The sequence below is a fragment of the Erithacus rubecula genome (assembly GCF_903797595.1).
Source record: "Erithacus rubecula genome assembly, chromosome: 3".
NCBI classification, from domain to species: Eukaryota; Metazoa; Chordata; class Aves; order Passeriformes; family Muscicapidae; genus Erithacus; species Erithacus rubecula.
In genome coordinates, this window is record NC_136689.1 from 936590 (window position 1) to 956250 (window position 19661).

At 49.5% G+C, this 19661-nt stretch overlaps 1 protein-coding gene across 1 annotated transcript in view; it reads left to right on the plus strand.

The window, feature by feature from the left end:
• The window catches only part of SETD2 (SET domain containing 2, histone lysine methyltransferase), a 41084-nt gene extending 21645 nt beyond the window's left edge, over positions 1-19439 (plus strand). Inside the window, 9 exon segments of the mRNA XM_079300800.1 lie at positions 5427-5475; positions 5958-6114; positions 8280-8940; positions 10120-10254; positions 10364-10503; positions 11394-11505; positions 16855-16935; positions 17056-17157; positions 18998-19439. Of these exon segments, the coding sequence (XP_079156926.1) occupies positions 5427-5475; positions 5958-6114; positions 8280-8940; positions 10120-10254; positions 10364-10503; positions 11394-11505; positions 16855-16935; positions 17056-17157; positions 18998-19159 (1599 nt within the window). The 3' untranslated portion in view covers positions 19160-19439.
• Positions 19440-19661: the final 222 nt, after the last annotated feature.

Below are 19661 nucleotides of genomic sequence, written 5' to 3' on the forward strand. Positions count from 1 at the left end.
AGGTCATGGTGTGGTTGTAGGGATGGGGTTGGATCTCACAATCTTGGAGTAATCCCAGCAAATCCACCCCAAAAAAGCAGGATTGTGACACGAGGCTGTGACAGCTCATTTTTTTCCACCCATAAAACAATTTTAGGCAAACTGGGAGCTGGGAATTTCTCCTGTCCTGAACTTTTTCCTGGCTCTGGGAGTTAACTACCTCTGTCCAACTCTCACCTCACGAGGTGCCACCAAAGCCCAGCCTAAAAGACAAATCCAAGCTGGAAGGGGGATGGATAATTGACCCCCAGGTGCCTTTCCCAGCACATCCAAGCTTTGGAAAAGCAGGGATTTTGGAGTGGTGGAACACCTGGGGGGCGGGAGGGTCGGAAACATTGTCCTCTCCAGCCTTGCTGATGACCCCCTTGTAATTTCCACCGTTTCCATCCAGCTTCTCCGGGCAGCCAGAGCTGACCAAGGGGCTCCTTTCCTCCAACTCCGTGCAGAAGAAGGGAGAGGACATAGCACCAAGAAGATGGTTGGGAAGCTGGCTGATGCATGAGCAGTGTGATAGGTGAAAGGAGGACAGAGGTGGTTAACTCGGGGATGCCGACGTTATTTTGGTGCGTCCGGGGAAATCCCAGCTCCTGGCCTGAAAGGATTTAAGTGAGCTTAATTTTTTTCTCTACCTCTACACACAGGACTTGTAAGTCCTTGCAGGGTTCCCAATTCTCACTGGCACCACACACACACACACACACCCTGACACTGATGAGTTTTCAGCCCGGGCTCGTGGGCGCCGTTCCTGCTCTCCTAGGATGAGCTGCCTGGCTTCTCCCAGGCTGAAAACTCCCTCCCAGTGCCCAAGTGCACACCCAGCAGGGCCACAGCTGCTGCTCCCACCTGCTTCTCCCAGGTGGATTGTGCTCAGGTAAGGTCTGTGGGCTGATCCCTGATGGCCAAGTGACCTCTTGGAATCACCAGGACACGCCGTAGGGTCAGGCTTGGGAAGCTTTTCCCAAGGTCCTCTTAGGGCTGAGGTTGAGTAGCTGAGCTGAGGGACAGAGAGGATGTTTTAGGGTTGCTCTGCCTCACTTTGGAGCTTTGGGAATCTTCTTCTGCCCTCACTTTCTGGGAAAGGGCATCTCTGAGGATCCACAGGCTCTTCCCTTGTACCAGGTCTTGGTTTTAGGAAAAATCTTTTGGAAGAGCCAGCCTTGGGTTTAAAAGGTTTTAGTTGGATATTTCTGGGTCTGGGAGTGTTTGCAGTGACTTGGAGCTCAAGGTTGAGTCCTCACCCTGACTTGGGACAAAGTGGACTCTTTTTTTTTTTTTTTTCTTTTTTTTTGCACCCATCTGGGAGCTTAATAATCCTGGAATCAGGGCATTGGAGAGGTTGGCAAAGCCCTCAGAGATGATTGAGACCAACCATCCCCCAGCCCCCAAGGCCACCACTGTCCCCTGTCCCCAAGTGCCACATCCACTTCTAAATTTGGGATTTTAAATCCCTCCAGGAATGGGGACTCCCCCCTGCCCTGGGCAGCTGTGCCAGGGCTGGACAACTCCATTCCATGAGGAATTCTCCCAGTATCCAACCTGAACCTCCCCTGGAACCATTTAACTCTGAATGGGACATCTTGGGTGACCAGAGGCAGCTGAGCTTCCATCTTCCCCATGGATGATCTTCCCAAATCTCTGATTTATCCTGGTGAAGCCCCTTGAAGCTGCTCTTGCCTGTCCCTTTGCTGGAGTGCCTGGCTCTGGCTCCAGCATGCACATCCCATGCTTTAATCAGGAATTTTATAATTTGTTACATCTTAGAGCAAGGAATAGTTGGGGAAGACAGTAGGATTGGGGAATGTCCAGGCTGTGGTTTGTTGTGGGATTTTCTGGCCTTCAAGCAGGGGTTTCATGGTGTTGTCCTTCCTCTTGCTCTGCTCCATCCCTGGAGAGGAGAGAGGATCCAGCCTGGCTGGGGATGGATTCGGTTGTGTTGTGTTCCTTCAACAAGTCAACAGAAGTTCATAAAATCATAGGAGAAACTCATGGAATCACTGAGGTTGGAAAAGACCTCCAGGGTCATTAAATCCACCTGTTAATTCAGGAGTGATTAGCAGCTGGGGGACAGATTTGTGGAGAAATTTCCATCAAGACACAATCTTCCATTGCCACTGAATCCTTAGAGTAGTGACTCCATCCTGCAGCTCTCTTCCCTTTCCCAAACCAAAGCTGGGTTGTGCCTGAGGCTGAACATCCTAAATCCCATTTTTTCCCCCCTTCTTTTGTGTCAAACAGACTCGTGTCACTTTTCCTTCTGCATTTAATTTTCTCTGCAATCCCTTCAAAGCCCAGCTGGGAGCTCAGGAGCCATTTGGAGCCCGTTAGCGGCCATTGAGGAATTCTGCAGCTTCCCTTTCCAAAAATAAAATCAGCTTTTCTTGGGAGTTTCCCCAGCCTGGCCTGACCACCATCTGCTTCTCATGGAGCAATTTCAAATCCTTCTGTTCCTGCTTCAAAGCCTTTGCTGCCTCCCTCTTCCCACGTGGATGGATGCTGAGTTTCTCTCTCACAGCACGGAGCTCACTCCTTGCTCAACATTTTTTTTGGGTTTTGGGTTTCCTGGGCTTTTTAGGGCTGCCCAGTTTGTTGGGATGGATCCTGGAATGGGTGCTGGTGAAGCTGAAGCAAGGCATGGCAGGATTGCAGAGTCCCAGGTGCTCCTTATCCTCCTTCTCTTCCCACTGAAGCTTTTCCTGGTGATTTTCCATTCCCCATCCTGTTCTTTAATGGGACAGATCTTTTTTAGGAGCTGGAAGTTGCTGTAGTTTAGCTTTTCTCAACATTTGTGTTTTCCTTCTGCTCTCAATTCATCCATGCTCCCATTCCTTGGTGGCTCCTGAGGACAACTGAGCTGATTTGGGGGGATTTTTTGGATGTGCTGATCTGAAAATGAACATTTTTAGGAGTTTAATGTGGGAAAGAAAGAAAAAAAAAAAAAAGGTAAAACTGGGTGGAAGATGATTTTGGGGCTTCAGAACCTGCCCCTGTTGTCACCTCCATCCCACATGAGGAAAAGAGAGGCAAAGTCATTCCTATGGAATGGGAATTAAAATAAAAATTAAATATAATATTAAATAATAAAATTAAATCCATAGATTATGGCTGGATGGGGTTTGGATCACTCTGGGATAGTGGGAAGTGTCCCTGCCCATGGTTGGATTTGGATGAGCTTCAAGGTCCTTCCAGCCCAAACCATTCCATGATTGGACATTATAGGGATTGCATCATTTATAAATATATCAATCCTATATAATTATGGGCTCATCATGCATCCCTCCCCATCCCAAACATGGAGCTGCTCCTTTATTTCTTTACATATCATCAAAAAAACCTTGGATTTGGAGTATTGTAGCCTATAGCAAAAACATAAATAAATTTTAAAAACTTTAAAGGGCATTTTTGGGGAATTTTAATGCCTTTTTTGTGTAGGTGCTTCAAACTCCACGTGCTGTGTTTGGGCTTCACAGAAAAGCAAATTTTCTTAAAAAAACCTAAAAATCTTGGCCTGAATCCCTTTTTTTTTTAGCCAGCAGCAGCACTTTTGAAGTGGTTTTGCCTTGTGGACAAACCACAACAGGGTTTCTTCTCATTTTCCTTTTTTTTTTTTACTAAAGGAAATTCTCATTTTTAGCCCATCCAGAGCTGGGGGTGGACATGTTGCTAATGAGCCCCCTGAGCCACCCGTTAATTAATTCCCAAACAGCTTTAAAAACTCAAGGAATTAAAAGAAAAAAGAGGATATTTTATAAAATCTGAAAGTCAAGTCAAGGTAAACTCCACATTTCTGAGCATGTGGAAGCTTTAAATTCCCAACTGGAGCAGCCTTTACCCCCCAGGAACAGTTAAATCCATATTTTTCCCCACTCTGCCTCATCCAGGGCCCAAATTAAAGGAGATTTTAGGGAAGGTGCCCTGGGAAAGCTGGAATGTCAGCACAGTTCCCCAAAACAATTTATTTGTGTTAAACTGAGCATCTCCTTTATGATTTAATGGGGGTTTTTTTTTGGGCTGCAGCTGCTGCTCCATCAGGGATGCACAAACCAGCTGGTTCATCACATTCTGCTGGAAATAATTGGGAATTATAGGGAATACTGTATTCCTTCAGGAGGGGAACAGAGCAGGGCCTTGATAGAAGCTGGAATTAAACAAAAATGAGCTTTTTTTTTCCCAACCTTGGACAGTCAGGAATGCTGTAAAAACCTCTGTAGGATCATGAGCATCACTGAGGTAAAATGGGATTTCCACTGGGAATGCCAGAATATTCCAATTAAAAATACAGTGGGGCATGGAAAGGTGCTAATAATCCTCATTTCTTAATTGGAGGGATGCAAAGATACATCCAGTGACATGGGGAGAGTTGTTCCTGCTCAATGCAGGGGGGTTTAACAAGGATGTTGTGCTAAACAAGTTCTGATCCTCATTCCCAGCTCTTCTTCCCTTTCTTCCCACGGTGCCATCTCCACCTGGAGCTGCCAGGACCTTTGTGATCACCCAGTGCCATCCCTGCCATGGCAGGGACACCTCCCACTGTCCCAGGTGATCCCACCCCAATGGTCTTGCATGTTCCAGGGGCAGCCACAGCTTCTCTGGGAATTCCCAATTCCCAATATCCATCCCATCCCTCTGGCAGTGGAGCCATTCCCTGTGTCCTGTCCCTCCATCCCTTGTCCCCAGTCCCTCTCCAGCTCTCCTGGATCCCTTTAGGAGCTCTGAGCTCTCCCTGGAGCATTCCCAGCTCTCCCAGCCTGGCTCCAGCCCTGGGGGCTCCTCTGGATCTCTCCAGGTTTTTCCTGTGCTGAGGGAGGGAGGAGCTGGATGAGCAGAGTTTGGAGTTTGCTGCTGTTGAAGGTGTGGTGGGTGTTGGTGTCCAGTCTCAGCAGGTCACAGGGGTCACTCAGAGCTGGGCCTGATCCTGCTGCTCATTTCCCTTAGGATGCTCCCACCAGACCTTGGGGACATCATGGAAATGGGAACCTGTCCCCAGGGAAGCCCAGGGATGGTCCATGAGCAGATGTTGGCCACCAGAGCCAGCCCCAGAGAGCCATGGAATGGCTGGAATCACCCAGCCCAACTCCCTGCTCCTTGCTGGGTTATCTCAGACTGCCCTGGAGAGCAGGGCAGGGACAGCAGGAGACACTCTGGGACACTCATCCATCACCATGGAGCTCTTGGCCCAAAATTCCACCAAAACCCACCAAAAATCAAACCCCGAGCAGAGGAAATATATGGAAAGCACCAGAAAAACCCCAAAACTTTCCTTCAAGAGCCCTTTTTGTGGTGGTTTGTTGTGAATGATGTATGATTTGTGTGATTTCTGTGATTCTTGGCTGTTTGGGGTGGTTTTGGGAGCAGCTGGAATTCTGACCCTGCTGGTGGCTTTTCCACAGGAGGTTTATCGCATCCCCAAGAAGAGCCAAGCAGAAAAGGAGAACAGTGGTGAGTCCTCACCTTTCCTCAGGTTTTCCTCTGCTCCCATGAAACTGCTTCATTTTCCCAGTTTGGAATATTTGATATTCTGCCTGCACAGCTCCTCCTGCTGGGAAACAGCTCCTGGGAATAGGGAGGGTGATCTGAGCAGTGGGTGGGGGGAGATGGGCCCTGAGGGTGATATGGAACAACCTACAATTAAAATCATGGAATTGGAGAGCTTGGAAAAGTCCTCCAAGATTGAGTCCAACCATCCCCCAGCACTTCCAAGGCCACACTGATCCATGTCCCCAAGTGTCACATCCACATGGCTTTTAAATCCCTCCAGGGATGGGGATTCCACCACTGCCCTATCCCTACCCAGCCTTTTCCATCAGAAACATTCCCAATATCCAACCTGAACGTCCCCTGGCACAACTTGAGGCTGTTTCTAAGAGAGGGGAGCTGTTAATACTCAAATAATAAAACTTCCTCCTTTTTTTTTCCACCAGCTGATCGTGGGAGAGATCAGACCCCCACTCCCAAAAACCCCATCCTGAGCCGAGAGCGGGACCCGGAGCGGCAGAGCAAGGAGAGGAAGAGGAGGAGAGATTCCCTGTCCCCTCCATCCTCAGCCTATGAGAGGGGCACCAAGAGGCCAGAGGACAGGCAAGTGGTGGCAGGGGTCTGCCACATTCCTGGGTAAAATCTCCAGGAAAAACCATCCTGGGATGCCCCAGGGCTGGGGAAGGGAGTTTTCTCCTGGAGGAATCCTGGTGGTTCTTCTCTGGGATAAGCTGCACCTCCAGCTTCAGGTGTGGTTTGGGAATGAGGTGGGAGATGAGGGAAGCCCTGCCAGCTCCTGCACAGAAATTAGGGATCATGGAATTGGGTTGGAAGGACCTTAAAGCCCATCCAGTCCCACCCTGTGCAATGGGGACTTCTACTGTCCCAAGGTGCTCCAAGCCTGGTCTGGGACACTTCCAGGGATGGGGAATCCAGGAATTCCAGGATTCTCATAATACAAAGAGCTCCCTGGGTCCTTCTAAACCCATTCCATTCTGCTCCACCTCTTCCCAGTGTGCTGGGAATGATTTTGAGCTTGGAGCAATCCGTGCCCAGTGCTCAAACCAGGATTTCTGACTCCAAAACTTCCTTGATTGAGTAGTTATTCTCTAAAAATACCTGTAAGGACAGCAGTCCAGGTGGGTGTGATACCAGCAGGCTGTGCCAGGTCTCCTGCCTTCCCTTGGGAATGGTGGCATCCTTGCCATGGCTGAACATGCAACTCCTAATGAAGAGAAGGAAAATATTCCGTGTCTTGCAGTTCAGAGAGAATGGAGATCATGTTAAAGGCAGCAAAAATACCATGGAATTTCCTTTAAAGAAGTCACTTCTCTGTTGTCCCTCTCAAAGCCACCCCATAATTAGGGAACAATTGGTGCCGAGTCAGCCAGACGAGGAAACCTCGTGTTGAGCTGAGCTGGGAAAGTTGGAAACATCTGGATAAAAAATACAGATGTAAATCTATCCCTCTGCAACGAGGCTGGAAACATCCCCAGGAAGTAAATCCTGGAGTTTGGGGGTTGGTTTAAACACAACAAGCATTTTTTTGGGTGAGCAGTTGCTGCCCTGTGCTGTGTCCATGTCAGTGAAGGACCAAGTTCCTTCTCTGGGAATGTTCTTCCCACTCTGAGTATCCCTCTTTGTCATCCCAAGGATCTAATAATAACCAAATAGATGGAGAAAGGAAAACTAAACCCTCACTTTCCTTCTTCCCACTCCCTCCATGGCAGCTGCTTCTCTTCCAAACTCTCCAGGCAGTGCCAGGAAAGACTTTAATTAGGGAAATCAAACTCCTCTGGGCAATGAGGTTCCCATTAACGGATCCTGCAGCTCCTCTGGGAGTGCCAGGAAACAGCTCCAGCAGATCTGTTGGTAGCAATGTGCTTTTGATATGTAAATGGATCCCAGGAACACAGAATATATGGAGAATATCCTGGATGCTTTGTAGAATCCATTATATTAAGGCTCCAAAGCATTTTTCCTTGTAATCCCTGTTTTACCACACTCGTAACGTCTGGAAATATCCACCTTTGATCTGAAATTTTCCTTGGCTGGGCTTTGATCAAAGTCCTTAGGCTTTTTTTTTTTTTTTTCCCCTCCTCCCTTAATTCCCTGGAAAAATCCCTCCAGCTGCTGTGCATTTTGGGATGAAAACTCTTAAGGAATTAAAAAAAACCCATCCACACCATTATTTTTTGAAGCTGAAGCTGCGGTCTGGGAACGAGCAGAATTCCAAACAGGAATGTGCTGCTTGCTTGTCTGCAGCTCCCATGTGGAAGTTCTGGATTAGAAAAATGGAATTCTCACCCCAGCACTGGAATTTGGGGGGGAAGGTGCTGCATTGTGTGTTTCTCTTGTTTGGGTGCCTCTTCCAAATTCCCTGTTTGTCCTGCTTTGGGAAAACATGGCAGAGTGTTTCCAGCAGGGCCAATTTGGGATACCCTGCAGATTGTGACCCTTCCTTGGGTTCTTTTGGAGATGTTCCCTCCCTCTCAGGTATCCCAGAGCAGCTCCTCTTTTGTGGCATCCTTGCATCTCCATCAGCACCAGGCTGATGTTGGCCATTCCACTGGGATTGCTCATCCTCTGCCCTGTTTCCCTGTGGATGAGCAGGACCAGGGGGTGTTCTCTTGAAAACAAACAGCTGGAGAAAAGGGGAATGTTTTTAGGAGCTCATGCTGTCGGACAGCCCAGGTTTTCCACTGCCCCTTTTGCTGCTGGAGCTTCCTGAGGCCTCACAGCCTCTTCCCCTGTTCCCTCTCCCCCAGGTACGACACCCCAGCATCTTCCAAGAAGAAAGTCCGGCCCAAGGACCGCAACAAACTTTCCACGGAGGAGCGCCGGAAACTCTTCGAGCAGGAGGTGGCCCAGAGGGAAGCCCAAAAACAACAACAGCAGCTCCAAAACCTGGGAATGACATCCCCCCTCCCCTACGACTCCATGGGCTACGGAACATCCCACCACAGCTTCATTGGCTACCCACCAGGCTACCCCATGCAGGCCTACGTGGACCCCAGCAACCCCAACGCCGGCAAGGTGCTGCTGCCCACGCCCAGCATGGAGTCCATGTGCTCCCCGGCGGGGTTTGAGCATCCCCAGCCTCTGGCGGAGGCGGCGCTGGGCGGCCCGCAGCCGCTGCCCGTGGTGCAGCACGTGGCCAGCAGCAGCATGGAGGTGGCCCCGGCGCAGTTCGCGGCGCAGGGCGAGGCCGCCGCGCGCCAGGAGCCCAACGCGGCCGGCGCGCTGCCGGTGCCGGCGGCCGGCGCGGCGCAGGGCCAGGCTTACGGCGTGTGGGACTCGGGCCAGCAGCCCGTGGCTGTGCAGCAGCCCTATTCCCCTGCCCAGTCCCAGCCTGCCATCTACTACCAGGGCCAGGCTGTCTACGGAGTCACCTCGCCCTACTCGCAGACCACCCCGCCCATCGTCCAGGTAACTCGGCCCGGTGCTCACCCTCTGCTGATTCTCTTATTGGAGCATCTTCTCTGAGAAATTCCTGCCCAAGAGTAGGAGAAAAGCACGTTCTGGGGTGTTTTCTGTCTGCAAATGGCATAAGCTGGAGAGTCCTGGAATGTGGGGTTGGAAGGAATCTTAAAAAATATTCGGTGTCATTCACTGCCATGGGCAGGGACACCTTGCACTGTGCCAGGCTGCTCCAAGCCCTGTCCAAGCTGGCCTTGGACATTCCAAGGGATGGGAGATACTGAACACATCCAGGGATGGGGAATACTGAACATATCCAGGGTTGGGGAATACTGAACATATCCAGGCATGGGGAATATTGAACACATCCAGGGATGGGGAATACTGAACATATCCAGGGATGGGGAATAGTGAACACATCCTGGGATTAGGAATAGTGAACACATCCAGGTGTAGGGCATATTGAACACAGCCAGGGATGGGCAATATTGAACACATCCAGGGAATGGGAATACTGAACACATCCAGGTGTGAGGAATGTTGAACACATCCAGGAATTGGGAATGTTGAACACATCCAGGAATTGGGAATGTTGAACACATCCAGGGTTGGGGAATATTGAACACATCCAGGAATGGGGAATACTGAACATATCCAGGTATGGGGAATATTGAACATATCCAGGGAATGGAAATACTGAACACATCCAGGAATTGGGAATGTTGAACACATCTAGGAATGGGGAATACTGAGCACATCCAGGGATGATGGTTCCATAGTTTTTGGGGCCAAACCAGGAATTTGCAACTTGCAGGAATATTTTTGGATTTTTGGCTGTTGAAGGGAGATTTGTGGATAAAAGCTGAGTAAAACATGGATGTGGGAGCTCAACTTCCACTGGTTTTTGGAAGTAGAGTCTGGAGCTACTAGAATTAATGATATTACAAAAATCTAAGGGTAACATTAAGAAGGAGTTCCTGTCTGGGAGGGTGGGGAGAGGCTGGGATGGAATTCCCAGAGAAGCTGTGGCTGCCCCTGGATCCCTGGAGGATCCCTGGAGGTGTCCAAGGCCAGGCTGGTGCTTGGAGCCCCGTGGTCTGGTGGAAGCTGCACTCGTGCAGTAAAGGATTTTTTTTTGGTGGTGGGGAGGAAAGCAGCTGAGTGTGATTCCCTGATTCCCTGTTGCAGAGCTATGCCCAGCCAGGTCTCCAGTACATCCAGGGCCAGCAGATCTACACAGCTCATCCACAGGGAGTGATTGTGCAGCCACCCACAGCTGTCACCACCATCGTGGCAGCTGGGCAGCCCCAGCCCATCCAGCAGGTGAGCATCCAGAGGGATGGGAAGGGTTTTCCCATGGGATAAAGAGCTGCCAGGGCACTTTTTGTGACCCCTCACCATTCCCTCTTCATCCCTTCTGTGCTGTTTGCAGCAAGAGCTGGTGGTCAGCAACAACCTCCTGGATCTGCCTCCACCTTCCCCTCCCAAACCCAAAACCATCGTCCTCCCTCCCAACTGGAAAACAGCCCGGGATCCCGAGGGGAAGATCTACTACTACCACGTGGTCACCAGGTGGGTGTGGGCATGGCTGTCCCCTGTCCCCAAGTGCCACATCCACGGGCCTTTGAGGTCCCTCTGGGATGGGCACTTCACCCTTTCCATGAAGGAGTTTTGCCAATATCCAACCTGAACATCCCTCTTGTTGCCTCACTTGTTTTTTGGGACAATAGCCCAGTTCCCACCTCCATAGGATTTTCCCAGTGTTTTTCCTACACCTTTCCCATCAGTTTTGGAAAAAAAACCCCAGGTTTTGGATCAATCCCTATGAATTTACCTGAAATTATAATAACTTTTAAGCTTCTAAAAAGGACTTTAAAAAATTTCTAACTCCATGGGAGGTGTGGATGGGGATCCACCTCTGAAGGGATAAGCAGGAAGATTTTTCTCCATATCCATTTCCTGCTGCCAGTTCTTCCTGGCACACAATTCCTTGCATCCATGAACCTTTTCCATTTCCCTTTTGGATTTCTCCCTGCTCCCTGGCACACAACAGAGCAGGACACCCTCAAACACCTGGAATTCAAACCAGTGGAGCAGGAATTGGTGAATTTTGTTGTTTGGAAGTGTCAGGATGGGATGATGAGACCCAAGGGAACCTTGGTGGAGGCTGAACCTTCCCTGGGCTCTGCTGGGATGTTCCCACCTTTCCATGCTGGAAATCCCATCCTGGTGCCAGTCCCACAGTGTCACCATGGTAGAAAATGGTGCAATTCCCATTTTTCAGTTCTTCCTGCTTGGATTTAACCTTCTCCAACTCAGAAACCTTCAAGTTAAGAGCAAGGCTGTGAATTCCACATGTCAGGAATTCTGATGGATCCCAGATGTCCCAGCTGATGGGATCATCCACGAGCAGGTCCCAATTTCTCTGAGGAGGTGACAATTTTCTGTTTTCCTTCCTCCAGACAAACCCAGTGGGATCCTCCAACCTGGGACAGCCCTGGGGACGACGCCAGCCTGGAGCACGAGGCTGAGATGGACCTGGGCACCCCCACTTATGATGAGAACCCCATGAAGGTGAGGGAGACATGGCATGGGCCATGGGGTGGGGCTGGGAGGTGGCACAGGGACAGGAGTGACCCCAGATCCTTTGGAGTGGCTCCACTGGCCACACTCAGGGCTCCAGTGGACACCAGACTCCCCTGAAGTTCTGCCCTGTGTGTGGAGCTGGCCAGAAAAATGAGAATGAGGTGGAATAACACTGGAAAAGGACAAACTAAGGGTGTAGCTCAGGAGCCTTTCCCATACCTGGTTCCTTAGAAAGATGGAGAAAATCCATGAGAAGAAAAGAATCAATTCTGCTGCTCTGGTGCTCCCACATTGCTGGGATTTTCCTGGAGGTGTTTTCCATCCAGGAACATCCCACATGGCTGCTGTTGCCTTTCCATGTGCTGCCAGGATCCCAAGGGTTAATCCCAGTCCCAGAATGTCTCTGAGTGCTCCTGCCAGGATTCCTGGCGAGTTCACTCCAACAAATATCTTCCTGGAAAAAAGTTAATTGGAAAATGAGCTCAGAGCTGGCATTCCCTGCTCAGCCAGGGGGCTGCTGCTTCCACACAGGAATCCAGAGAAGCCTTTTCAAGCATTTTTACCCCTTCATCAGTGTCACATTTATCCCATGGCATTCCCTGATATTCCAGGATTTTGGGGTTACAAATATTCTTTGCAGATATTTGCAAATACTGGGGTTGCAGATATTGGGATTGAGCAAGAAAATGTGAATTAGAGGCTCTGAAGGGAGATTTGAAACTGGAATAACTGGGAAATGCATCCCAGTGGAGGGATGAGCTGAAATTCAGTGGTGGAGAGCAGCTTGGGGATGTTGGGGAACATCCCTGGGATGGGAAGAGGTGCTGAGGAGAAGATTGGGATCTTCTGAGCAAGGAAATAGAGCTGTGCTGGTGCTTTCCAGCTTGGAGCTGCTTCCCTGTGGAATTCTGAGGGTCTTGTTGCTGCCTGCACAGCAGAGGGAGCAGCAAGAAAAGGCATTTCCATAAATATGACCTTCTATCCCATAAATTAGGATAAAGAGGAACCCTCCAAGGGCTTCACCTCAGGCTGGACACAAACCAGCTGCTCCTTCCAGGTTTTGTTGCTCACTCCAAACCCCAAATCCCTGAATTTCCCTCAATCCACCAATCCCTCATCCCTCAATGAGCCATGACTCTGGCTGACCTCAGGCTCAGCTGCTTCCTACTCACTCCAGAGCTTTCATTCCTTTTTTTCTGGGCCAGGATGGCCTAAAGGTTGTGTTTTTCCTGGCACTGAATTCCCATGCTCACAGCTCCTGCCTCTCTGGAATTACAACCACATTCCTTGGATTTTTTACCCTTCTCTCCACCCCACACCTTTCCCAGATGGATTAACCCCCCCCCAGGAGGGATTAAACCCCCTGGCACCATCCAGCAGCTGCTGCTGCTATTCCTGGTGTTCCTGGGCCAGGGGGGAGGATTTTGATGGAAAGGCACAAGAGGAGAGGCAAGCCAGGATCACTATTCCCTTTAAAGCACACTTGAAATCTTGTTTTTTCCCTTGGAAAAATGGCTTTCCTGAGGGAGGAGGGCCAGCAGGGACACTGGGCTGGCTGCTGAAGGTTTTGCATCCTTTTAGAAGGAAAATTTGGATTTGGGATGCGTTTGTCTCTGCCATTCCATTGGTTCTCCATGGAAAGGTTGGTGTCAGTGGAGCAGATCCCAGCTGCTGGAAAAGAGAATCCCACTCAGGCTCCTACAGGTTTTCCCAAACATTTGACTTCTTGATCTCATCCCAGGCTGGTTTTCCCCCCATCTTTGTGGTTTCTCCATTCCCATCTCCTCCAGAAGCTGGAAAACAGGGACAGCACCATTCTGGGGATTTTCCTGTTTTAGTTTTCCTGGCAGCTTTTGGATTGCAGGATTCACCTTGGAGGGGTGAGGGAGGAAGGCCTTGATAAGGAGATTTTGATCTTAAAATAAATTTAAAATAGAATTTTAGCCTAAAATTAGGAAGACTTCTCCAGGGAGGAATTGGTACCTTGGCACAGGGAGGAGCTTGGAAATTGAGTTTTCATTTCTCCTCCTCATCTTTCCCTGCCAATTTTGACACTGATTTTTGCCCTCATCCCACATGGAGAGAAGATGGATGGGGAAGGGTTTGGGGGCAGAGAAGGTTTTGGGGATGGAGAAAGAATTGGAGGAGAAAGATTTTGGGGTGGGGAAGGGATTAGTAGAGAAAGATTTGATGATGAAGAAAGGATTGTTGATGAAGAAGGGATTCATCATGGAGAAGGATTTGGGGATGGGGAAGAATTTGGGGGGAAGAAGGGATTGGTTATGGAGAAAAGTGATGGAGAAGGATTTTGGGGGTGGGGAAGGATTTAATGATGGAGAAGGGATTGGTAATGGAGAAGGAATTTGGAGGTAGAGAAGAATTTGGTGGGGAAAGGTTTGGAGACGGAGAAGGATTTTGGGGTGGAAGAGAATTTGGAGGTGGAGAAGGATTTGGGGTGGTAGAAGGGTTTGGGAGTGACAGAGGGTTTGAGAATGATGGGTTTGGGAATGAAGAGGGGTTTGGGAATGTCAAAGGGTTTGGGAAGGGATTAGGAATGATGAGAGGTTTGGGAAGGATGAGGAATTTGGGAGTGAGGAGTTTAGGAAGGGTTTGGGCATGATGAAGGATTTGGGAATAATGAGGGATTTGGGATGGGTTTGGGAATGATGAGGGGTTTGGGAATGATGAGGGGTTTGGGGAGTGCTTGGGAATGATGAGTTTGGGAATGATAAAAGATTTGGGAATGACAAGGAGTTTGGGAATGATGAAGGATTTGGGAATGACAAGGGGTTTGGGAAGGATTTGGAAAGGATGAGAGGTTTGGGAGTGACAAGAGCTTTGGGAATGGTGAGGGATTTGGGAATGATGAAGGATTTGGGAATGACAAGGGGTTTGGGAAGGATTTGGAAAGGATGAGAGGTTTGGGAGTGACAAGAGCTTTGGGAATGGTGAGGGGTTTGGGAATGATGAAGGATTTGGGAATGACAAGGGGTTTGGGTAGGATTTGGAAAGGATGAGGGGTTTGGGTGTGACAAGGGCTTTGGGAATGGTGAGGGATTTGGGAATGATGAAGGATTTGGGAATGACAAGGGGTTTGGGAAGGATTTGGAAAGGATGAGAGGTTTGGGAGTGACAAGGGCTTTGGGAATGATGAAAGATGTGGGAATGACAAGGGGTTTGGGAAGGATTTGGAAAGGATGAGAGGTTTGGGTGTGACAAGAGCTTTGGGAATGGTGAGGGATTGGCCGTGGAGCTCTGCAGGGTTTGGTGCCTGAGCCATCCTGAGCCATCTGCTCCCCATTCTCAGCTTTTTGAAGTGGCAGCCGAGCCTGGGGCCGGAGCTTTGATGTCCCTGCTCAGCCAAGCCCCGGCCATAAACCCTCCCTGGCTGGGCTGATTTACACCCTGCCCCTTTGCTCCCGGGATTTTGCAGCTCGGCCCTCCAGCCAGGCACATTTGTAGGGATTGAAAGGGATTTTTTTTCAGTGTTAAATACTTCTAAAAAGTGGGATTTTTTTAATTAAAAGAAATATTGGGACATCATCAAAGAGCAGAAAGAGAAGGGAAACCTCCCCCAGCTTTCCAAACAAATCCTTTTTTTCTTCTCATCCTTACAATCCAAGTTGGGATGACCTGGATCCCAAAAAAATGGTGCTGGTGGCAGGGATGCTGCTTTTCCATTCTTAGGCTCCAAGGAGATCACAGAATTTGGGATGGGAGTGTGTGGGAGGTGGGTGTGGATCCAGCATGAAGGGATGGGCCTGAGGATGCAGCTGGAGAGGATTCTACTCCCTTAGTAAATCAGGGATCACTACTCAGGGAAGAGCCAGAAATTCCGAGAAAATTCCCTTTATCTTGCCTGTGGCTAAAGATAATCCCTGTGAATGCTTGTGGGGGGGCCCAGCCCTCCTGGGGAATTCCTGAAGGAAAATCCACCACCACAGGATTTACTCCCACTATGGACCAGCCTGACTGCCCCAGGAACCACTCCTGCTCTTTTTCCAGCTTTTTTTTCCTAAAGAAAACAAGAGCAAGGAGTGGTCCCTGTGCCTCCCAGCCCAGGAGTGTGCTGGGAATTGTGCCAGGATTAGGCTGGGAAATGTGTTGGGACCAAGCTGGGGAGTGCCAGGAGCAAGGCTGGGAAATGCTGGGACTGTGCTGGGATCAGAGTGGGAATTGTGCCTGGATTGGGATGGGGAGCTCACTGAGACTGGGCTGGGAAATGCCTGCTTTGGGGTGTGGAGCATTCCAGGACTGGGCTGGGAAGCTCACCAGGAATGAGCTGGGAAGTGTGCCTGGATGGGGCTGGGATTGGGCTGGCAAGTTCACTGGGATGAACTGGAAAGCTCACCTGGAAGTTCAGCAGGACTGAACTGGGGAATGCACCAGGACTGGGCAGGGAAGTTTGCTGGGATAAGGCTGGGAAGCTCATGGCACCAGGCTGGGAAATGCCTGGTTTGGGGTGGGAGTTGCTGGCATTGATCTGGGAACTGTGCCTGGATCAGACTGGGAAATGTGCTGGCCTTGGGCTGGGAAGGGCGTTGGGAATGGGTTGAGGAGTGTGATGGAATGGGCCTGGAAGCTCAGCAGAGCTGGGCTGAGCAGCTCATTGGGATCAGGATGGGAAGACCTGGATTGGACTGGGGAGTGTGCTGGGAATGGGCAGGAAATGTCCCTGGGAATGGGCTGGGAGTGTCCTTGGGAATGGGCTGGGAGTGTCCCTGGGAATGGGCTGGGAATGTCCCTGGGAATGGGCTGGGAGTGTCCCTGGGAATGGGCTGGGAATGGGCTGGGAGTGTCCCTGGGAATGGGCTGGGAGTGTCCCTGGGAATGGGCTGGGAATGGGCTGGGAGTGTCCCTGGGAATGGGCTGGGAATGTCCCTGGGAATGGGCTGGGAGTGTCCCTGGGAATGGGCTGGGAGTGTCCCTGGGAATGTCCCTGGGAATGGGCTGGGAGTGTCCCTGGGAATGGGCTGGGAATGGGCTGGGAGTGTCCCTGGGAATGGGCTGGGAATGTCCCTGGGAGTGTCCCTGGGAGTGTCCCTGGGAATGGGCTCGGAGTGTCCCTGGGAATGGGCTCGGAGTGTCCTTGGGAATGGGCTGGGAATGGGCTGGGAGTGTCCTTGGGAATGGGCTGGGAATGTCCCTGGGAATGGGCTGGGAATGGGCTGGGAGTGTCCTTGGGAATGGGCTGGGAGTGTCCCTGGGAATGGGCTGGGAGTGTCCCTGGGAGTGTCCCTGGGAGTGTCCCTGGGAATGGGCTGGGAGCCACCAGGCTGTGGGACAGGGGCAGTGTCCCCAAGGGAAGCGTTGCCATCCCCCTGTTCCCCTCTCCAGTCTTCCAAGAAGCCCAAGACGGCCGAAGCCGACACGTCCAGTGAGCTGGCCAAGAAAAGCAAGGAGGTGTTCAGGAAAGAGGTGAGGCCATGGGATAATGGGATAGTGGGATAGTGGGATGGGATAATGGGGTGGGATCCATGGGGTGGGATAATGGGGTGGGGTGGGAGCAGGGAGCTGGATCCAGTGTGTCTCCCACAGATGTCCCAGTTCATCGTGCAGTGCCTCAATCCCTACCGGAAGCCCGACTGCAAGGTGGGGCGGATCACCACCACCGAGGACTTCAAACACCTGGCACGGAAGGTGGGACACAGGGATGGGGGGACACGGGGGGGACAGGGACATGGGACACGAGGAGTATGGGAACATGGGGACAGGGAGAGACACGGGGACATGGTCACACTCAGGGTATGGGGACAAAGGATGTGGGGACATGGAGAGTCCAGGGACATGGGGATGTGGGACATGGGAACATAGGGACAGTGGGTACAGGGACATGGGGATATGGGACATGGGAACATGTGTACAGGGACATGGGGACACAGGATGTGAGGACATGGAGAGCACAGGGACGTAGGGATGTAGGACATGGGAATATGGATACAGGGACACAGGATGTGGGGACAGAGGGTACAGGGACATGAGGATGTGGGACATGGGAACAGGGATACAGGGACATGGGGACATAGGGACAGTGGGTACAGGGACATGGGGATGTGGGAACATAGGGACACAGGGATGCTGAAACATGAGGACACAGGGACATGGGGATACAGGGACAGGGAATTTGGGATTGGGGACATGGAGAGTGCAGGTCCATTGGAATGTGGAAAGTGGGGGCATGGAGGAGAGAAGGATATGGGGACACAAGGAGTTGGGAACATGAGGGGCATGGGAACTTGGGGACACAGGATACAGGGACATGGGGACAATGGAGTGTGGGGACAAAGAAATGGCCCCAGGAAATGGGATTGTGTCATTCCAGCTCCTTGGAGGATGAGGGAGGGGAAGGAGAAATGGTGGGAGGATATTGGGAGAACAATAGGAAATATTTAGGGAATATTTGGGCAATAATAGTGAATAATTGGGGAATAATGGATAAATAACATGGAGGAATAACAGGAAATAGGTAGGGAATATTTGGGCAGTAATAGAAAATATTTGGGGAATATCTGGGCAATAATAGAGTAACTTAGGGAGTATTTAGGAATAATAGGAAATATTTGGGGAATAATTGCAAATATTGGCACAATACCAAATATTTAGGGAATATTTGGGAAATAATAGGAAATTGAATATTGGGAATTATTTGAGGAATATCTGGGAAGTAATAGAAAAGTATTGTAGGGAGTAATAGGGAATATTTGGGGAATAACAGGAAATATTTGGGGAGTAATAGGAAAATAACTTGAGGAATGTTTGGAAAATATAGCAGATATTTGGGGAACAATACCAAATATTTCAGAAATATTTGAGGAATATTTTGGGAAATATGTGGGGAATATTTGGGAAATATTTGAGGAATATTTGAGGAGTAATACAACAATAGCTTGGGCAATATCTGGAAAATAACAGAGAATATTTAGGGAATAATAGGAAAATAGCTTGGGAATGCTTGGAAAAAAACAGCAGATATTGAGGGAACACTACCAAATATTTAGGGAATATTTGGGGTCTGTTTGGGAAATATTTGAGGAATATTTAGGCAATCTTTAGGGAATGTTTGATGAATATTTGGGGAATATTTGAGGAATATTTGGGGAGTAATATAACAATAACTTGGGCAATGTTTGGAAAATAACAGCAAATATTGAGGGAAGACTACCAACTATTTATGGAATATTTGAGGAATATTTAAGGGATATTTAGGGAATATTTAAGGGATATTTGGGGAATATTTGAGGAATATTTGGGGAATATTTGAGGAATATTTGGGGAGTAATATAACAATAACTTGGGCAATGTTTGGACAATAACAGCAAATATTAAGGGAACACTACCCAATACTTAGGGAATATTTAGGGAATGGTATGACAGTGGCTCAGGGAGTGTCTGGAGATAAGAGGGAATATTTGGGAAGTGGCTGGGGAGTGAATTGCAGGACTGACTCCTGGAATTCCCATGGAATTCCCACCTCCCCCAGCTGACCCACGGCGTGATGAACAAGGAGCTCAAGTACTGCAAGAACCCCGAGGACCTGGAGTGCAACGAGAACGTCAAACACAAAACCAAGGAGTACATCAAGAAATACATGCAGAAATTTGGGATCCTCTACAAGCCCAAAGAGGACACAGAGCTGGAATAGCCCCTGGAATAACCCCCCCATTCCCAGCAGGACTCGCCCTTCCGAGCCACCAACCTGTGAATTTATTATTATTATTATTAATTATTATTATTATGACCATGATGGAATTTTTTTTGGGTTTTTTTAAGGAAAAACAAACTTGGTTCCTGTTGCTGAGGATGAGCCTGGCTTTCCCAAGCCTGACTTGATCCAGGCTTTCCCAAGCCTGGCTCTCCCAGCACTGCTCCCAAGCTCTGTATTATATTTTAACGTATATGTGAATATATTGATAATAATTTGCTTTTTTTTTTTTTTTTCCCCGTTGCTTTCAGCCCCAAACGTGCCGATCCCACGGGGACGTTTGGCAGGAGATTTTGGGGGTTATTCCCAGATTTTTTTATTTTTGGTTTTTTTGTTTGTTTTTTTGGTTGTTTCCTTGGTTTTTCCTTTTGGTTCTGCGAGGTTTCCTCCGTTTTCCCTGTAAATATTGCGGATTTCTGGCCATGTTGATAAGATTGATTTT